Here is a 19,114-nt window from a genome sequence, read left to right as displayed (position 1 = left end):
CATAATCATAATGAATGGTGGTGCTGGCTCGATAGGGCCGAATGGCCTACTACAGCACCTATTGTCTATTGTCTGTCTGCAAGGGGCCGAACGTGCCACACCACGTGGTACATAAGGGGCGTGACAAATAAAGGCAACTGTCTTCGCTCGCGCACCCATTCAAACGGGCTTCCAACCGCCGCCCGACCTCGCGGGCGCGCTTCGCCTCCTCAGTCACGCGCCGCGGGAACGTGAATTACGTCGGTGCGTGCGTGCGCGCGCGATTTTGCGGACACGCGCGCCGCTTTTTCTCCCTCTCACTCTCACAGTGACGGACGGCGCCGAGCTTCTCAGGGGTTCCGAACCCATGTAACTTATTTATGATCAAAATTTTAACCTCCCGATTCCCCCTCCCACCCAAGACTTTTTATTTAAATTTTCCTTTTCACCTCAACACCCTGTCTGATAATTTTTAAAAAAAAAACCGTTCCCGATAGTTATGGATAATAAGGCGTTCACCAAGGAGCTGGACGATTGGATCGAGCAGCTGAACGAGTGCAAGCAACTCAACGAGAACCAAGTGCGGACCCTCTGCGAGAAGGTATGTGGGGAGCGCCAAGGCCAACAGTTTTATTCTCGATGCGATTTCAGACAGAATCCCCGCCTGGGTTTAAGCGACAGAGTCGGCCTTTCCGCCGCTGCCAAATAGTGAGACCAGTGGCTCGGCCGCTCTCCCCGGCTCGGCTCGGCTCCGCCCCACCCGCCTGACCGGGCGGAACTTCCGGTCCGGTGCCACTTCCGCTCAGGGGGCGGGTCCAAGGTGGAGCTTTATATGCCCTCAAAGCCCTCTTCATCGCCTCTTTCCCCCCCCCAACTCTCTCTTCATCCATATCCGCCCCTCCCTCCTTTCATCCCAGTCCCCGGACTTACTTGCCCCATTCCAGCTCCACCCCATCCTCCTCCTTTTTCATGTGTTCCAGCTGCCCTGACTCTTCTTGCAGGAAGTTGTAGACTTTGACATGTGATTGAATCTTACAGCCTGGATAAAGCCCCTTCAGCTCGATGTGCCCGCACTGTTTGCCAAGCATCTCCAGCACCTTTCCTGTCGTCTTGTATACATACCATGGCGTTTTAAACGCTCATCATTTACCTGATACAGAGGCATTGACTTAGTAGGAGCGCTTCAGTAGGTTTGGGCCTGTACTGGTTGGAATTTAGAAAAATGGGAGGCAATAGTTTTGAAGCATAAAAGATTCTTGGAAGACTTGACAGAGTAGATGTCGAAAGGTTGTTTCCCCTTGTGGTAGGGTTAAAGGGATTGATCTTAAAAGAAATCGTCACACATTTAAAGTGGGTTGAGGAGGAATTTCTTCTATGCAGTTAAGTAAGAATCTTGGCATTCTTTACCACAAAGACCTATTGAGACTGAGTTAGGTTTATTCAATGCTGAGACAGATTTTTAATTTATGAGTAAAAGGTGGGAAAGTGGAGACAATGATTCACATAAACCTGATCTGATTGAATGGAGGCGGAGACATGATGGTTTGAATATGTTTCTTCTGCTTTGTCATGAGGTCGGTTAGCTCAGTTGGCAGACTGGATTGTGGCAAAGTGTGACATCAGTGCTACGTCCAATTTTCATGTCACCTGAGGTTATGATGGACTCTCGTTCTCAGTCTCTTTGCTTGTCTGAGGCATGATGGCCTCTAATAAGGTGCTCTACTAAGACTGTGTAATGTCAAGAGTTCTCTACCACTCTTGTGACTTTTTCATCCCCCTTCTCCCAATACAAGTGCAACAGGCCTTGAATTTATGAATATTCTATCAAATGCAGTCAAAAAAGGTGTAATTTTTAAAGATCTGACAGATGTAGGAATCTTTCCTGTACTTATGAGTGGCTAGTTTTATATTTCCTGCATTGCGTTCTGACATGCATACAAATCAAACTGAGTGGACTCCACGTGGAACTTTTTTGCAACTGGGGTCTGCCTGTATTTAGACACAGTCTCAGTATGCCTCAATCTCTTTATTATTCCACACAGCAGCATCTCTTGCTTCTTTGCCACACTGTCGCAGCCTCTCCCATGGTCAGTTTTAACCATGCCATAAAGTATTTTGCTGTAAAATGACAGCAGACATAAAGCAGGACTAGGCCATTCAGCCCTTCATCCTGCTTTGGCATGCAAAAAGTCTTTCTTCATTCTATCTCCCTGCCTGCACTGTGAAACTGTTAACTCCCTTGTTTATCGAAAATCTAACTTAATCTTGAATAATTTCACTCCACTCTTTGAAGAGAATTTACAGACTAACAACCCATCACTTTAGACTGATACCTACATAGAACATAGAACCTAACAGCACAGCACAGTACAGGCCCTTTGGCCCTCGATGTTGTGCCGACCTGTCATACCGATCTGAAGCCCATCTAACCTACACTATTCCATGAACGTCCATATGCTTGTCCAATGATGACTTAAATGTACTTAAAGTTGGCAAATCTGCTACCATTGCAGGCAAGGTGTTCCATTCCCTTACCACTCTGAGTAAAGAAACTATTTCTGACATCTGTCCTATATCTTTCACACCTCAATTTAAAGCTATGCCCCCTCGTGCTCGCCGTCACTATCCTAGGAAAAAGGCTCTCCCTATCCACCCTATCTAACCCTCTGATTATTTTATATGTTTCAATTAAGTCACCTCTCAACCTTCTTCTCTCTAACGAAAAAAGCCTCCAGTCCCTCAGCTTTTCCTCATAAGACCTTCCCACCATACCAGGCAACATCCTAGTAAATCTCCTCTGCACCCTTTCCAAAGCTTCCACGTCCTTTTTATAATGCGGTGACCAGAACTGTACGCAATACTCCAAGTGTGGCCACACCAGAGTTTTGTACAGCTGCAGCATGACCGCTTGGTTCTGGAACTCGATCCCTCTATGAATAAAAACTAAAACACTGTATGCCTTCTTAACAGCCCTGTCAACCTGGGTGGCAACTTTCAAGGATCTGTGTACATGGACACCGAGATCTCTCTGCTCATCTACACTACCAAGAATCTTACCATTAGCCCAGTACTTTGCCCTCCAGTTACTCCTACCAAAGTGCATCACCTCACACTTGTCTGCATTAAACTCCATTTGCCACCTCTCAGCCCAGCTCTGCAGCTTATCTATGTCTCTCAGCAACCTACAGCATCCTTCGTCACTATTACCTTAATTAGATTAAATCATAATTTGCTGTTTCAGTCACGGTTTTAAAAACAAAAGGGTCCCAAGAACAGTTTTGCTCATGAGGAAAACATTAGAATGTCTCTCAATTCTGGAATACTTTATGTCCTAAAGATTAAAGAAACTAAAGTTTAGAACAAGGTGTAAGAAGCATGTGTTCCACCAGGCTTTGTTGGAAATTTAGGGTTGCTGATGTACATTTAAATTCCGAACTAATTCTTTGCTTTAAGGTTCAAGAAAAATAATAGATTTTTTTCTGAAATAATAAATATACAGCAGCATCACTAACTAAACATTTTACCCAGAGAATTCTTTCCAATCTGATAAAAATACTTCGCAGTTTTAAGCAAGCTTGTATCAGTTGATTGTTATAGATTGTATGTAAAGCTATTATTAAACAGAGCATTTTCCAAGACAAGATCTTTGGAGCGCATGGATCATTAATTGCTGGCTGTTTCTCTATTTTAAGCTGCAAGATAGTCTGCAGCTCTGGTATTCCAGCAGTGTCTATGCACTGTGCTTTCTGTTTGAGCAGAATACTGCTTGCCCCAAAAATGGCTAAAGAACAACAACTGTAATTTTTTTAACACTGCATTTTATCAATGAACTTAATATTTAAAGAGGATGATTTTTAACTTCTGTTATAAATTTGGAATTTTCTCTTGTCCTTGCCTAGAACTCCAAGCACTGTGCCAAAGTCAGGCCAGGGGAATCTTCACTATTGTGCTTTTTCACTCGAAATCCTGGTCTATTTTACCAGTTGTTTGAAGTTGAGTAGCTTGGGCAGTACTCATTGGCCTCCAGGACTAGAGGGCACAATCTCAGAATAAGAGGTCACACGTTTAAGAGGGAAGTGAGGTGTAATTTCTTGCGGGTAGTGAATCTGTGGAATTCTTTACCACTAATGGTTATGAAGGTCAGATAATTTGGTATATGCAAGGTTGAGGTGAACAGGTTTTTAATCTGAAAGTGAATCAAGGATTTTATGGACAAGGCAGAAAATTGAGTTAAGGATTTTTCTGCCATTGAATGGCAGAGCAGACTTGATGAGCTGAATAACCTACTTCTGCTGTGTCTCATGATCTCAGTCCACTAGTCAGCTTTACGTTTGCTGAGTTTTAAACTATTCCTGTTGGGCAAGGAGAAGTGTTCTTGCAGGTTCCGCAAGAGTACTGTGGCCCACCATTGACCTGAAACTTTCCCAGTTCCTACTCATGATTGCCCATATCCTGATCAGTTGAAAATTGTAAGAGCAAATATTCATTGTATAGCGAAGTGGCTCTTATTGTTCTGACTGTGTTGCGGTTAAGAAAGGACTGTATAGTTTTAAGTAAAAGACTGTTAGCCTTGCTAACTAGCAAGTTTTTTTTGTGAGTCTTAATCTTAGAATACCCTATAAACATCCTGACCGGCATTTATTGCCTCCTCCTTTTACACTAAATTTGTCTGTAAAACCTGCTGCTCAAAACAATCGTGGTAACATTCGTGCTGTAGACATAGTCAGTCCTTGCTGCTTTGTTCAGTTTATTTGTCTATCATCTAGAATGTTATTGATGTAACGGCAGGACAAGGTTGTTACCCATCTTTGATCTTTAGAGAATGTGTCTTAGAACCAGTATCTACACAAGGAGCAACTTGGTAAGAGCCAAAATTTCTAGATTGGTTTAAAAAAAGGCTTCTGTTTATGCTAGCGAAGTGTAGAGCTGGATGAACACAGCAGGCCAAGCAGCATCTTAGGAGCACAAAAGCTGACGTTTTGGGCCCAGATCCTCTGAAACGTCAGCTTTTGTGCTCCTGAGATGCTGCTTGGCCTGCTGTGTTCATCCAGCTCCACACTGCTATCTTGGATTCTCCAGCATCTGCAGTTCCCATTATCTGTTGTAGAAAAAGTCTTTAATTCAGGGGATGATAACTGAACCTTGTTACCAATTCAATACCAGAAACAAATAACTTACTAAGGACACAAAGCAACAATATTCAAATAGCTTAACATTACACTGGATATTTGTGATGCTAAAAACTGCTTTATTGACTGACCCAGATAACTGTTAAGCCAGAAGGCACTTTTCTTGTATTGTGGTTTGGGTTAGAGTGGAGACAGTGGAGCAGAGAAATTGTAGAATAATAAAGAAGGAATCATGATAGTGATGTTTTAACACTATTCTAAATCTCTCCCTGTTTTCCCTGAGTCCTAAATGCTACCATCAGCTCTTTCAATCTAACCAGAGCATTACATGTGCATCTACACGTGTTCTGAGGACTAATTTAGTATTGTAACATCATATATTGCAAGTGCTTTAACATACCAATCTGTAAAAGCCAACTAGAGATTGACATGTGCAACAAAGCTGTTGATTGAAAACCTAATATATCAATTTGTTATCACTGACGTTCAGTATCTAGTTTTGAATATTTTTGACTTTTGTTTGACTGCTTTGCTTTAGAATTGCTACATTCCACACCAAGCAAAAACAAGTTTAGTCAATTCTAGTGTTTCTGCAGAACCTACAATTTTGTCAGTCTTTTTTAAAAACTGCTATTTAAAGCTGAACTTGGAGCCAAATAGAAATTTTTGATTTTTGTAAGTACAGGGCTTGTAAACCATAGCATTCTCAACAACTATGTGCTCCTTTTTTATTTTGTCATTGAGAACATAGTCTGAAATCTCTCTCTCATTTTGCCTGAAACCTGGCCAAACAGCCTTAAAAAGAAGCCTTCAGATCGGCTCTTGCTAAATCTTGTTTAAAGTCAGGCAGTCAAATGAACTGCTAATTTGTTTACATTTTTATTTATGAAACATGGTTTGCTCAAGTCATTACTGACAAAGTAAGGGTCACCAGACCCGAAACGTTAACTGAATTCTTTTTATTTCTTTCTTCACAGATGCTGCCAGATCTGCTGAGCTTTTCCAGCAACTTCTGCTTTTGTTCTTGATTTACAGCATCCTCAGTTCTTTTTGGTTTTTGTTTACAAAATACAGTTCCGTTGACTTCGGAGGTGAATTGCTGACAGTGGAGTCCACATAAACTAGGAGCACCTCCAATTGAGCATTCTACTTACTAGGACCAGCTAGGGAGATAATGCTGGATAGCTCCCAACAATTGTTTTCCAAAATGGGAAAGAGGCCATGCAGACTGACTGGTGATCCCAACGTTGACTAGCACTGATTCTGCTAGAATCCTGAAATAGTATGCATTTAAAACTGGAATGAGCAAGCATTTGAAATATTGCACAGCCTAGTTAAACATCCGTGCATGGTGCTTGTTGTTGCTGTGGAGATAATGTAATTTACATTCTGTTCAAAGTAAAAAGCAGAATGCATCAAACGAGTTAATAGTGGATTGATTCATGTTCTGTATCGTGTGTAATACAGACATATTAAAGTGTGGTTATACCGAGTTTCTGAAGGGACCTATTACCTATTCATCTCAGTTACAACAGCTTTATTATTAAAGGCTGAAAATTATTTGACTGATGGAGTTGCTTTGGAGCGAATATAGGACTGTATCTGGAGTTGGGAGCATGGAGATTTGTGAAAATAGAGGCCAGTGATGCATTGTATGTATTTGGTTATACTCAATTGTTTTCCCTCCTTGCATCTATTGTAGGTAACTTATCATTGGGAAAATGTTATTCTATTATGAAGGATATAATTGCAAAGTATTTAGAAGCTGCTAATACAATCAAGCAGAGTATGACTTCATTTAAGGAGAAATTTTAGTTTTTGAACAGGCAACAAACAGGGTAGATATGATGGAACCAATGAATGTCCCACCTTTTGAAAAGGCATTCAGCAGGTATCCTGTAGCATACTGCTTAATAAGAGCTCGTGGTGTTGAAATATTATGTTAGCATGGATAGAGGACTGGTTAACTGATAGACGACAGAGCTGGAATGAGGAGGGCATTTTCAGGATGGCAACCTGTAAGTAGTGAAGTGTCACGGAGATCGGTGCTGGGCCCTCAATTATTTACAATGTATATTGATAACTTGGATGACAGAAGTGAAGTGTACTATAATCAGGCTTACAGATGACACAAAAGTAGATGGAAAGGCAAGTTGAGGATAAGACAAATAGTTAAAGTGACATAGCCGATTGGGCAAAACTTAGCAGATGGCACACAATGTGGGGAAAATGTGACATCTGCACTTCAGCAGGAAATACAGAGCTAAATATTATTTAAATGGAGAAATACTGCAAAAAGCTGCAGCACAGTGGTTTGGGGGAGCTAATACACTTTTTAGTTTAAAAAGAAAACTAATATCCAGGTTCATCTAGTAATAGGGAAGGCAAATTGAAGTTTGGCCATCTCTTCAAAGAGAATGGAGTGTGAAATTCGGGATATCTTGTCAAATCTACACAAGGCATAAGCTAAACCATACCTGGAATAATGTGAACAGTTTAGTCCCCTTTTCCAAGGATGAATATATTGGCATCAGAGGGCAGTCCAGAGAAGCTTCACTAGGCTGATCTTTGTTGAGGGCTTTTCTTGTGAGTATCGGTTCAGTACGTTGGGCTTGTACTCGAAGTTTAGAAGAATGAGAAAAGCCCTTATTGAAACACGTAAAATTCTTAAACATTTGACAGGGTAGATGTGGAGAGAGGATTATCCCTTCTGGGGCCGTCAAGGACCAGACGACATAATCTCAGAGTGAGGAGTCGCAATTTTAAGACAGATGAGGAGGAAAATTGAGGCAGCTGAAGATTATCAGGTCAGCCATGTTCTCATTGAATGGTGGAGCAGACTTGATGGGCCACAGGACATAATTTTGTTCTTTTTACGGCCTTGGTTTTTTCCCCTGTTGGAAATTCTGATTTTAACCAAGGATAAACAGTACCATGGAAGGATCACCATTTGTGACATTAAGTGTCCAGAAGTGAAAGCGTAGGTTGAATGGAATTGGATAATCCATTTGAGGTCTGTAGAATTCATTTAAAAGTTGGGGATTATATTCAGCTGTTAAAAGCACTTCAATCTATTTTGGTTAAGAGGAGGGCTATTAGTATTAGAGGTTAGAACGTTTTCTGCTAGGTATCCTGCCGCTGTCATCCAAGAAAATTGCCCTAAAGATGTTAAATCCAATCTCTGAAATACGTCCCCGCTTTTGTTGGGCTTTACTCCCTGTCCGATTTGCCCATCCATGTGGGTTGCTGTTTTCCATGAAATCTCATTTATCAGAACTGGATTCAGGCCATCCAAACTGTTTAACAATCTTGGGGCTGTCAAGGAATTTTTTGCTGTACACTGACAAATGGAATGAATTGGTTTGATTGTGTGGTCACAGTAATGTCAGTGGAATTTCAATACCGTCTAATGGTGAAGATGATATTTTCATATTTAAACCTCCTAATCCCTGTGGGTGATGTTATGAGGAACCACTCAGACTGGAAGTTCCTGCAGTAATTTACTTGATCGCCTTTACTTTGAGCTATTAACTGGACGAGTTGGCCAGTGGTTCCAATTATTCTGATATATTCCAATGATTGCAAGATAATTAAGTCTGTGATCATTAGGTGAGAACCAGATCAAACATTTATTTTGAGCATAGTGAATTATGAACACTTGCAACATTTGCTTTATGTGCCTCTGCATGAAGAATGATCACTAATGAAGTAGATGACTGCTGGCACCTGTGCACTGTACAAGAGAATAAAGCCTGGACTGTCTGACGGGTTACTTCCATATTCAAATACATTTGCTGTTCTTTTACTTAGAGTGGGAGTTGCAGAATTGGTACTTGATGTTTTAGAAACAGAACTAGAAATTGCTGAAAAGCTCAGCAAGTCTGGCAGCATCTATGGAGGAAAACCAGTTAACATTTTGGGTAGAGTGACCCTCCCTTAGGACTGTTTAGCTGCCAGACCTGCTGAGGTTTTCCATCAACTTCTATTTTTGTCTCTGATTTACGGTTCTTTTGGGTTTTTTCTTGATGTCGTATCCTGTCTTTGGGTGCAGCTCTGGCCTTAAAGGGATTAAACCAAATGGTGAGAATTTTATATTGGATCCCCATAACCATTAATTTAAATGAGGATGGGCTAGCAGGGGATCTGAATAGGATTTGAGCACTTGAATTTTGGTGGTTGGAGCTTACTAACGGTGACTGATGGGAGACCTGATGGGATGAAATTTAAATGATTAAACCTGGAGATGATGAAAGCTCAGATGAGGACTTCTGGTGCAGCTGGGCTATGTCAGACATGGGTCATATTACCAAGATGGATGCAGGTTGTCTTTGCCACAAAGACAATGAGATTCAAAGCTCAGTCCAAGGATAACTAGGAATCGTGTATTGCAAGCAGCTTGGTTCAACCTATCATTGTCCTAAGCGATGGGCCAGAATCAGTAGGCAGAGTACATCTTATGTATCAGGGCCAAAACCACTGATTTTAATTTAATGAGTATTTACCTGGCGGAAATTATAGTTTATCTAAATCTAGATGTCAGGGAAGCAATTCAACAGCTCTGTTGCACAAAACCTTAAACAGCTGATCTGCTAAGAATGCAATTTTCTTAAAGCATGACCTCAAATTGCACTTGTTCCTGTAAATATCAGTGACAGGCTTCCTTCCAATCCAATGCAATTTGTTCTTTTAACTAATGGGCATTTGTTCTCAAAACTTGCCTGTATTTCACCCTGGTGTGCGGATACAGTACAAAATCTCATATGACCATCCTGATAGACATATAATATATGTTGAGGAAGTCACTATTTTTGTTGCATCTGTTGTTTGGACAGTAGCCTTTAGGCTGTGAATATTGGTTTCCACTCTAACTTGGGCTGTTGGGGTGGAATTCCCTTGGTCTGTCTTACCTTCCAATATGATCAGAGGGAATGCCTGAAACAGCATGGAATGAGTGAAGAGATGTGGGCTTATTCATTGTTTGAATTAGCTGTAGAAGTATGAGGAGCTAGTAATCAGCTGGAGAGAGTTTTCCCTGTCTTGTTCAGGGCAATTCTAACTTTTCTTTTCTTTTATTTCCAATTTCCTGCTGTTTAAACCTTTAAAAGTTAGTTTTCTAATCTGGTTATCATATTAACTCTAGACGCATGACTTGAAACTAAACTGGTATCAGAGATAATGGGAACTGCAGATGCTGGAGAATCCAAGATAATAAAATGTGAGGCTGGATGAACACAGCAGGCCAAGCAGCATCTCAGGAGAACAAAAGCTGATGTTTCGGGCCTAGACCCTTCATCAGAGACCACAAAAGCTGACTGATGAAGGGTCTAGGCCCGAAACGTCAGCTTTTGTGCTCCTGAGATGCTGCTTGGCCTGCTGTGCTCATCCAGCCTCACATTTTATTATCTTGAAACTAAACTGGTTGGTTTGTTAGTTTTGTAGATGTTTCATTACCCTGCTGGGTAACATCACCAGTGTAGCCTCCAATGAAGCGCTGTTGTTTTCCTGCTTGTTATTTAAACTCTTAGGGACCGTTGGAGTTGGTTCGATTAGATTCCCTACAGTGTGGAAACAGGCCATTCAGCTCAACAAGTCCACAATGCCCCTTGGAGCATCCCACCTAGACCCAACCCCCTCCCCCTATAAGCTGCACGCCCCTGAACACTACGGGCAATTTAGCATGGCCGATCCACCTAGCCATCTTTGGACTGTGGGAGGAAACCGGAGCACTCGGAGGAAACCCACACAGACATGGGGAGAATGTGCAAACTCCACACACAGTTACCCGAGGCTGGAGTTGAAACCGGGTCCTTGGCGCTGTGAGACTGCATTGCTAACTACTGAGCCACCGTGCCGCCCCCAAACTTCATTTCTGGTTTTTCTTCACAGTGATGTGTGTGTGTGTATATAGGGTCTAATTCTACATGTTTATTGATGTGTGTGTATATAGGGTCTAATTCTACATGTTTATTGATGGCCTTCTTTGTGGAGAACCAGGCCTCTAGAAATTCCTGTGCTTGACTCTGTTTGGGACCATGGCGTGTCCTAGGATCCTGACAATCAAACTAGTGGTTCTCCTTGTTTTTGTGAAATGAGACAAGTGAATATTGTTCATGTCTTGTTGCTAGTTGGTGTTCATGTATTCTCGTGGCCAGTTTTCTTGTGTAATGTAAATGTAATGCTTTTCGCAGTTCTTGCCTGAAATCTTGTATCTTATGTTGGTTCTGCCCATAGTGGGTCAGGGGTCTCTGGTTCTTGTTAGCAGTTGGTTTAGGGTCGATTGTAGGTTTGAATAATAGAATCCCTCCTGTGTGGAAACAGGCCATTCAGCCCAACAAGTCTACCCTGTCCCTCCAAATCACATCCCACCCTGACTCATTCCCCTACCCTGCATTTCCCTATGTCCAACCCACCCAACTTAAACATCCCTGGACACTATATGGGCATTTAGCATGGCCACTCCACCTACCCTGCATATCTTTGGACTGCGGGAAGAAATCGGAGCACCCGGAAGAAACCTGCGCAGACATGGGGATAATGTGCGTACTCCGCACAGTTGCCTGAGGGTGGAATTGAACCTGGGTCTCTGGCACTGTGAGGCAGTAGTTCTAATCACTGAGCCACTGTGCCACCCATACTCTCTGTACTACTCTGATGTCCAGTGGCTGTAGGAGTCTTGTGGTCAGTTCAGATACATTCTTGATGTACGATAACATGACACATGTGTTGGGACAGACTGTATCATCTTGTTATTGTTTGTGTGACAGGCATCGTGAACCCAGCTGTTTGGATATCTATACCTAAATCCTTGGAGGTAGTCCTTCATTTTGGTGTAGCTCTGGATTGCTGCAGTGTTGTGGCTCATTTGAACAGTGTTTTTACGCAACTCAGTGGGTGTTGGGGTGGTTACTGTTGAAATTTACGACTTGATCCATGTGTGTGGCCTTTCTGTATACTTTGGGTAGAAATTCCCCTTTTGGCCCTGCGTTCTACTGTCACATTTAGGAATGGGAGCTGTTTGTTCTTTTCGGTGAATTTGATGCTGGTGGAAATGTTGTTATAAGTTGGCGTGTTTCTTCTAGTTTAGGTCGTTTGAAAATGTCGTCTGCATATCAGATCCCTAATTTGGGTCTAGGCCCGAAGCGTCAGCTTTTGTGCTCCTGAGATGCTGCTCGGCCTACTGTGTTCATCCAGCTCCACACTTTGTTATCTTGGATTCTCCAGCATCTGCAGTTCCCATTATCTCAGATCCCTAATTTGGGTTGGATCTCGGGAAGGACTGTGCTTTTGAGTATCACTGCTTCTGCTATTCACCCCGAGATGGGTGACACCATAGGTGTCACACTGATTTGTTTAAACATCTGGCCGTTAAAAGTAAACTGGATCGTGAGATATAGGTCCAGTAATTCCAGCACTGTGACTGTGGAGGTGATGTCACTCGGGTCCTGTTCTTTCAGTGGTGTTGTTAGTGGTATGTCGATTTGATATCAGTAGGGTGGTAATGTCAGAGGACACCATGATCTCATCCTCATCTATTCATATGTCTTTGAGGGTTTTGAGATAGTCCTGGGTTGAGTTGTTGATGAGGTCTTTGTAATTCCTTGGCTAACCTGTATTTTGATGTGCCGAGGAGAGACTATGGGTGTGAGAGGCACTTCCAGTTTGTGTACCTTTTTTTGGGAGGCTGCAGAATTAGGGGCATTTGTCCCTTCAGGTTTCATTTTTTAGGTAGTCTGCTTTGTTGATCTGTCCAAGTTTTCAACAGTAATCATCCTAAACCCCACAAATGGAGTTGCGTAAAACCACTGCTCAAACCACAACACACTACAGCAACCCACAACTATGCCAAGATGATGAAGAAGAATACCTCCAAGTATTGAGACAACAGGTACCCAAACTGCTGGGTCCAACGATGTCTGTCACACAAACAACAGGAAGATACAGTACGCCCTGACACACTTGTCATGTTACTGTACATCAAGAACGTATCTGAACTGACCACAAGATTCCTATGGGCATCAGAGTAGGACACAAACCTATGTCAACTGCTAAATAGAACCAAAGACCCCTTACCCACTATGGACAGAACTGACATAATTTACAAGATTCCATGCAAGGACTGCAACAAACAGGAAGAAAACTGGCCATGAGAATACATGAACACCAAACAGCAACAAGACGACACGACCAATACTCTCTTGTCTCCATTCACACAGACAAGGAGTTCACCAGCTTGATTGGAACAACATCTGGGTCCTAGGTCAAGCCAAACAGACAAGCACAGCAATTTGTAGAGGCCTGGTTCTTCACCAAGAAGGCCATCAATAAACACATAGAATTAGGCCCTGTATACACACACCATTGCAAAGAAAAACTGGAAGTGAGGTAACTAACTCCGACAGACCCCAGAAGTTAAATAACAAGTAAGAAAACACAACAGTGCTTCATCGGAGGCTGCACTGATGATGTTATCCAGCAGGGTAACACAATGTCTGCAAATTAATGAACCAGCTTGGTGACTGAATCCACCTTCGCGTCCTCAACTGAGCTACAAATCTATGTGAATCTTTGAAACTAAACTGTGATAACAGAACTAGAGAATACAGGCTCACTAGTAAACTACTAATTTGGAACTAATGTAAAGAATACTTTGGGTGATCAACATATGGAATAAAGTTGACAAACTTTAGACTGCCTATTTTAAAATAGCTGGATCCGAAGTTAAGTCCTTGTGAATGTTCATCTATGTGTCTGTCTTTTTAAAAAAAAAAATGGGTTAAGGGACCCCTCAGGATAAAGCCCCTGTGATTTTCAGTGTTTTCCCAAATGAATACAGCTTTTTTGTTTTTAGGAAATGAAATTTCATGCATCTAGCTACTACGCCAGACCTAGATTTTCTTGAAATGGGAAAATTTTCCACTTAAACCGAGCAATAATACTCCAATACAACATTCTGCTTTAAATGCTGTTGGTTGTTTACCCATTATTATTCTGTGAAATGCAGTGGTGGGAGCATGTTCACTTGCTACTTTTGTCATGCCACATTCCTCTGGCCTAAAATACTGTGGGAGCTGCCCTTGCACATCTCTCAATTATACCCTTGAAGAATACAACCCTGAAAGAAGCAAAAAGAATTGGAAAGACCATACTCTTTTTTTTTTTTTACAATTCTGATCAACTGCCAAAGTGGCTGCTATTTGTTGTCTATTTCTAGATTGTTGTGAATTCATCCAGCTAACTTGGTGAAGAGGTTACAATGTTGAATCATAAGCTAACGTTAACCAAAGTAATAGTTTACTTTCAGATGTGATTTTACTGTCATTCACATCCGCTGTATGCCTGACTACATAAAATGAATGTGTTCTCCTGCTGCCAACAGGTATAATTTTGTCATCTTTAAAAAGTTCCTTGTTCACAAGATTTCACAGAAGTGGAAATACATTGAACATAGTTTTCTATATTTGCTTTGGGAGAGCAAGTTATTTTGTGGCTCTGAGATGTGCCAGTGGAACTATTTGTGTGGTGTGGTTTAAATTTAACATAAAGTTCTTTATAACTCCTTGTGCCTTTAGTGGCTTTAGTAAATTAAACTTCTGTTTGCTTCCATAGGCTAAAGAAATTCTCACAAAAGAGTCAAATGTACAGGAGGTGCGATGTCCCGTCACAGTGTGTGGTGATGTCCATGGACAGTTTCATGATCTCATGGAACTGTTCAGAATTGGGGGCAAATCACCAGACACTAATTACCTTTTCATGGGAGACTATGTTGACAGAGGTTATTACTCTGTTGAAACTGTCACGTTACTCGTAGCATTAAAGGTATGATATTTCCTTTCCAAACTTGACATGGTCTGCCTTATGTTATGCACTTGATGATCCTTCTGTCCTAAGTTCTCATCCAAAAGTCCTATACACCTACAGTCAGAGTCATACACTTTAGAAACAGATCCTTCAGCCCAAATCATCCATGCCCACCAGGTTTTCTAAACTGAATTTGTTCCATTTGCCTGCATTTAGTCCATATACCTCTCTAAATCTTTCCTATCTATGTACCTGTCCAAATGTCTTTTTAACTGTTTTAATTGTACTCGCATCTTTTCATATATGCACGCCATCTGTGTGGAAAATGTTGCCCCTTGGGTCCCTCTTAAATTATTCACCCCTCACCTTTAATCCTGTGCCCTCTAGCTTGTGACTCAATCAGTTTGGGCCTTGGTCATTCACCTTATCTGTGCTTCTCAGGATTTTAGCTTCTCATGATTTTATAAATCTCCTATAAGGCCACTCCTCAGCCTCCTGTGTTGTAGGTCATTTTAAAAAAAAAAGTCCCAGCCTACCCTTATTAACTCAAACTCTCCAGTCTCAGTAACATTGTTGCAAACGTTTTTTTCGCACCCTTTCTAGTTTAATAACAATCTTACTATAAGCAGAGCAACCAGAATTGTACACAGTACAACAAATGTGGCCTTAACCATATCTTGTACAGCCGTTACATGATGTCTCAATTCCTGTACTCGGCACTTTTGAAAGCAAGTCTGCCAAGTACCTTCTCCATCCTGTATGCCTGTGATGCCACTTTCAAGGAACAACATACCTGAACCCCTAGGTCCCTTTGTCAATACACCCCAGGGCCGAACCATTACCTGTACAAGTCCTGCCCTGGTTTGTCTGACGGAAATGCAATACCTCATGCTTATCTAAAAATAAATGCCATCTGCCATTCCTCAGCCTATTGGCCAAGTTGATCGAGATCCTGTTGTACTCTTAGATAATCTTCTTTGTCCACTATACCACCAATATTGGTATCATCTGCAAACTTACTAACCATGCCTCCTACATTCTCATGCAAATTGTTTGTACAAAGATGTACATGCTCCTGTTTTTATCAATGGTACTGAGGTGGAGGTGGTCGAGAGCTTGACTTTCCTGGGAGTAAATGTCACCAACAATCTATCTTGCTCATCCAAGTCAACACTACAGTCAAAAAACCACATCAACACCTCTACTTCCTCGGAAGTCGAAGGAAATTTGACATGTCCACGATGATCCTTAACAATTTTTATCTGCACCATAGAAAGCATTCTATCTGGATGCATGAGATAACAAGGTGTAGAGCTGGAGGAACACAGCAGGCCAAGCAGCATCAGAGGAGCAGGAAAGCTGACGTTTTGGGTCTGAACGCTTCATCAGACCCTTCTTTCTGAAGAAGGGTCCAGACCTGAAAGGTCAGCTTTCTTGCTCCTCTGATGCTGCTTGGCCTGCTGTGTTCATCCAGCTTATACCTTGTGATCTCAGATTCTCCAGTGTCAGCAGTTCCTACTAGCTCAGAAAACAATAGAATGCTGATAGTGAGAATGTCTGTCTGCTTTTGTAGTTGGAGAAATTGAACATAATGCCACAACGATATGCTGACCATATTCTCCAGCATCTGCAGTTCCTACTATCTGGATGCATCATAGCTTGGTATGGCAACTGCTGTGCCTAAGACCACAAGAAATTATAGTTGTGTATGCAGCCCAGCCCATCACAAAAACCAGCCTTCCTTCCGTTGACTCCATCTACACTTCCTGCTGCCTCCAGAAAAGCAGCCAACATAATTTGGGTCCCTCCCACCGCAGGTTTACACACTCCCATCGAGTAGAAGACGTAAAAGTTTGAAAACACATACTAGGAGATTTAAGACTCTTTATCAGACATCAGAACAGACCTCTCATATGTCAGAGTTGAGATCTTTTTCTGCACCTTCTCTGTAGATGTAACACTGTATTCTATTCCATTACCCTGATGTACTTGTACTTGTGTAAAGTATGCGTTGTCTGGTTAGCATGCAAAACAACACTCTGTACTGTTATACAGTACATGTGACAATAATAAATCAAATTGAACAGTGTACCCAGCATCTGTGGCATACTACTTGTCATAGGCCTCCAACAACCCTCTACCACCACCCTGCTGACTCCTACCATCAAGCCAATTTTGTATCCAATTGGCTAGCTGTCCCTGGATCCCACTTGATCTAATCTGGCTAACTTGTCTGCCATGTGGAACCTTGTCGAAAGCCTTACTAAAATCTATGTAGACAACATCTACTGCGCTGCCTTCATGTATCTTCTTGGTCATCTCTTCTAAAAACCTCACTATTTCCCAAGTACAAAGCCATGCTGACTGATCTTAATCAGTCCTTGCTTTTCCAAATGCACGTTGACCCTGTCTCAGAATCCTCTCCAACAACTTACACACCATTGATGCCAGGCTCACCAGTTTGTAGTTCCCTGGGTTTTACTTGTTTGAAGTATTAATAAAACTTGATTCAGTTATAAGATGACAAGGTGTAGAGCTGGATGAATGCAGCAGGCCAAGCAGAAAAGCTGAAGTTGTGGGTCTGGACCCTTCAGAGATCCCCAGACCCGAAATGTCAGCTTTCCTGCTCCTCTGCTGCTTTACCTGCTGTGTTCGTCCAGCTCTACACCTTGTTATCTCGGATTCTCCAGCATCGGCAGTTCCTACTATCTCAGAATCAATTCAGTTGTGTGTTTTTCTAACTTGTGCATATTGACAATACTGCTGAAACTTAATGATTTTTCTTTAAACACAGGTTCGTTACCGGGAACGTATCACAATATTACGAGGGAACCATGAAAGTAGACAGATCACTCAAGTGTATGGGTTTTATGATGAATGCCTAAGAAAATATGGAAATGCTAGTGTTTGGAAGTACTTTACAGATCTGTTTGATTATCTTCCTTTGACAGCCTTAGTGGATGGTCAAGTGAGTAAAATGTTCTCATTTTATTTCTTTCTCATCAGGTCTTATGAACTGATTTCCTTGTATTCAAAATCTGCTCAATAGTTGACTTGAGTCTTTACCTTTTAGAGTGAATATCCAATGTGGTTTTCTCCTACTGTCAGTAGTGCTGTCAAGTACAAGTCTCAATCCGTATAGTGCCAATATATACACTTTCAGTGGGGTCTTGAGGTTTCCCATCGTTAAGTAGCTACTGTAGGAGCCAGTTCTGTGTACCTGTCTGGTTTAATAATCTCCTAAAATGCTTTAATGTTAAATACTAAACTTTATCCTAACCATTTCAAGACGAGGTCAAAAAATCACATGAAGCCAGGTTATAGTCCAACAAGTTGATTTTGAAATGCAAGCTTTCTGAGCTCAGCTCCAGAGTTATTGACTACTCTGATCTACCTACTGCTCAAAAGTAGAACGCAATGAGCTGGGGAAGGGTGCAGATTATTACTTGCACAAACAGTCCCATTATGCTGTAAAGCAAATGAAGGGCTTAGGTGCTTTACCCACCTGCAATCCTTGTAACATGTGGAAAGTCCCAAGATGCATCGTAGTGGCTTAATTGGATAAATAGGTGCAGAACTAAAGAAGATACTCGAGTTTGATTAGGGAGAACGGTTTTAAGAATCTTTTTAAGAGGGAAGTAGTGGTTTAGAGAAATAATTCGGGTGTCAACACAGCTGCAGAAATCGGGAGGTTACATTGGAGAACATGATGTGGAGGTGCTGATGAAGGACTTGGGTGGACAAAGTCTAAGGCATACGACTTTAAGTTATAGTCCAGCAGGTTTATTTGAAATCACAAGCTTTCTTAGCGCTGCTTCCTGAACTGAAGGAGAGGAGAACTTGAAGCAGAGTGGGTGCAGAGCTTTGTGTGGGACTGTTTAGAGGAGCCAGCCCATGAAATAATTTAGATTTGTGGCATTTGTATCTGGCACCAAAAATAGGTGATAAATGAGCAAGATTCAGCACTATGTCAGGTATGAACAGCAAACGTTTTTTTGTCAAGGTCAAACGTTTATAAAGACGGATGATGGGTGAAGATTAGAATATGTAAATATGGGGCTGACAGCATTGGTGACAATTTCAGCAGAACCTTGCAATGATGTCAAAGTGAAAGTGGATGCTGTGAGTGGAGGCATTCAAGCATGGAGTTTTGATAAAAAGGAGCTGCCATGAAGCATTGAACAACAAAATAAACAATAATATAATGT

The 19,114-nt window shown here is 41.7% G+C and overlaps 1 protein-coding gene across 1 annotated transcript in view; it reads left to right on the top strand.

The window, feature by feature from the left end:
- The first annotated feature begins 271 nt into the window (after window positions 1-271).
- Window positions 272-19,114, top strand: part of ppp2cb (protein phosphatase 2, catalytic subunit, beta isozyme) — a 28,201-nt gene continuing 9,358 nt past the window's right edge. The window contains exons 1-3 of the mRNA XM_048542876.2: window positions 272-580; window positions 14,715-14,924; window positions 17,701-17,874. Of these exons, the coding sequence (XP_048398833.1) occupies window positions 479-580; window positions 14,715-14,924; window positions 17,701-17,874 (486 nt within the window). The 5' untranslated portion in view covers window positions 272-478. The remainder of the gene's footprint in view (window positions 581-14,714; window positions 14,925-17,700; window positions 17,875-19,114) is intronic.

Source organism: Stegostoma tigrinum, chromosome 1, assembly GCF_030684315.1.
Source record: "Stegostoma tigrinum isolate sSteTig4 chromosome 1, sSteTig4.hap1, whole genome shotgun sequence".
NCBI lineage: Eukaryota > Metazoa > Chordata > Chondrichthyes > Orectolobiformes > Stegostomatidae > Stegostoma > Stegostoma tigrinum.
This window is presented reverse-complemented; position numbering and strand designations above follow the sequence as displayed.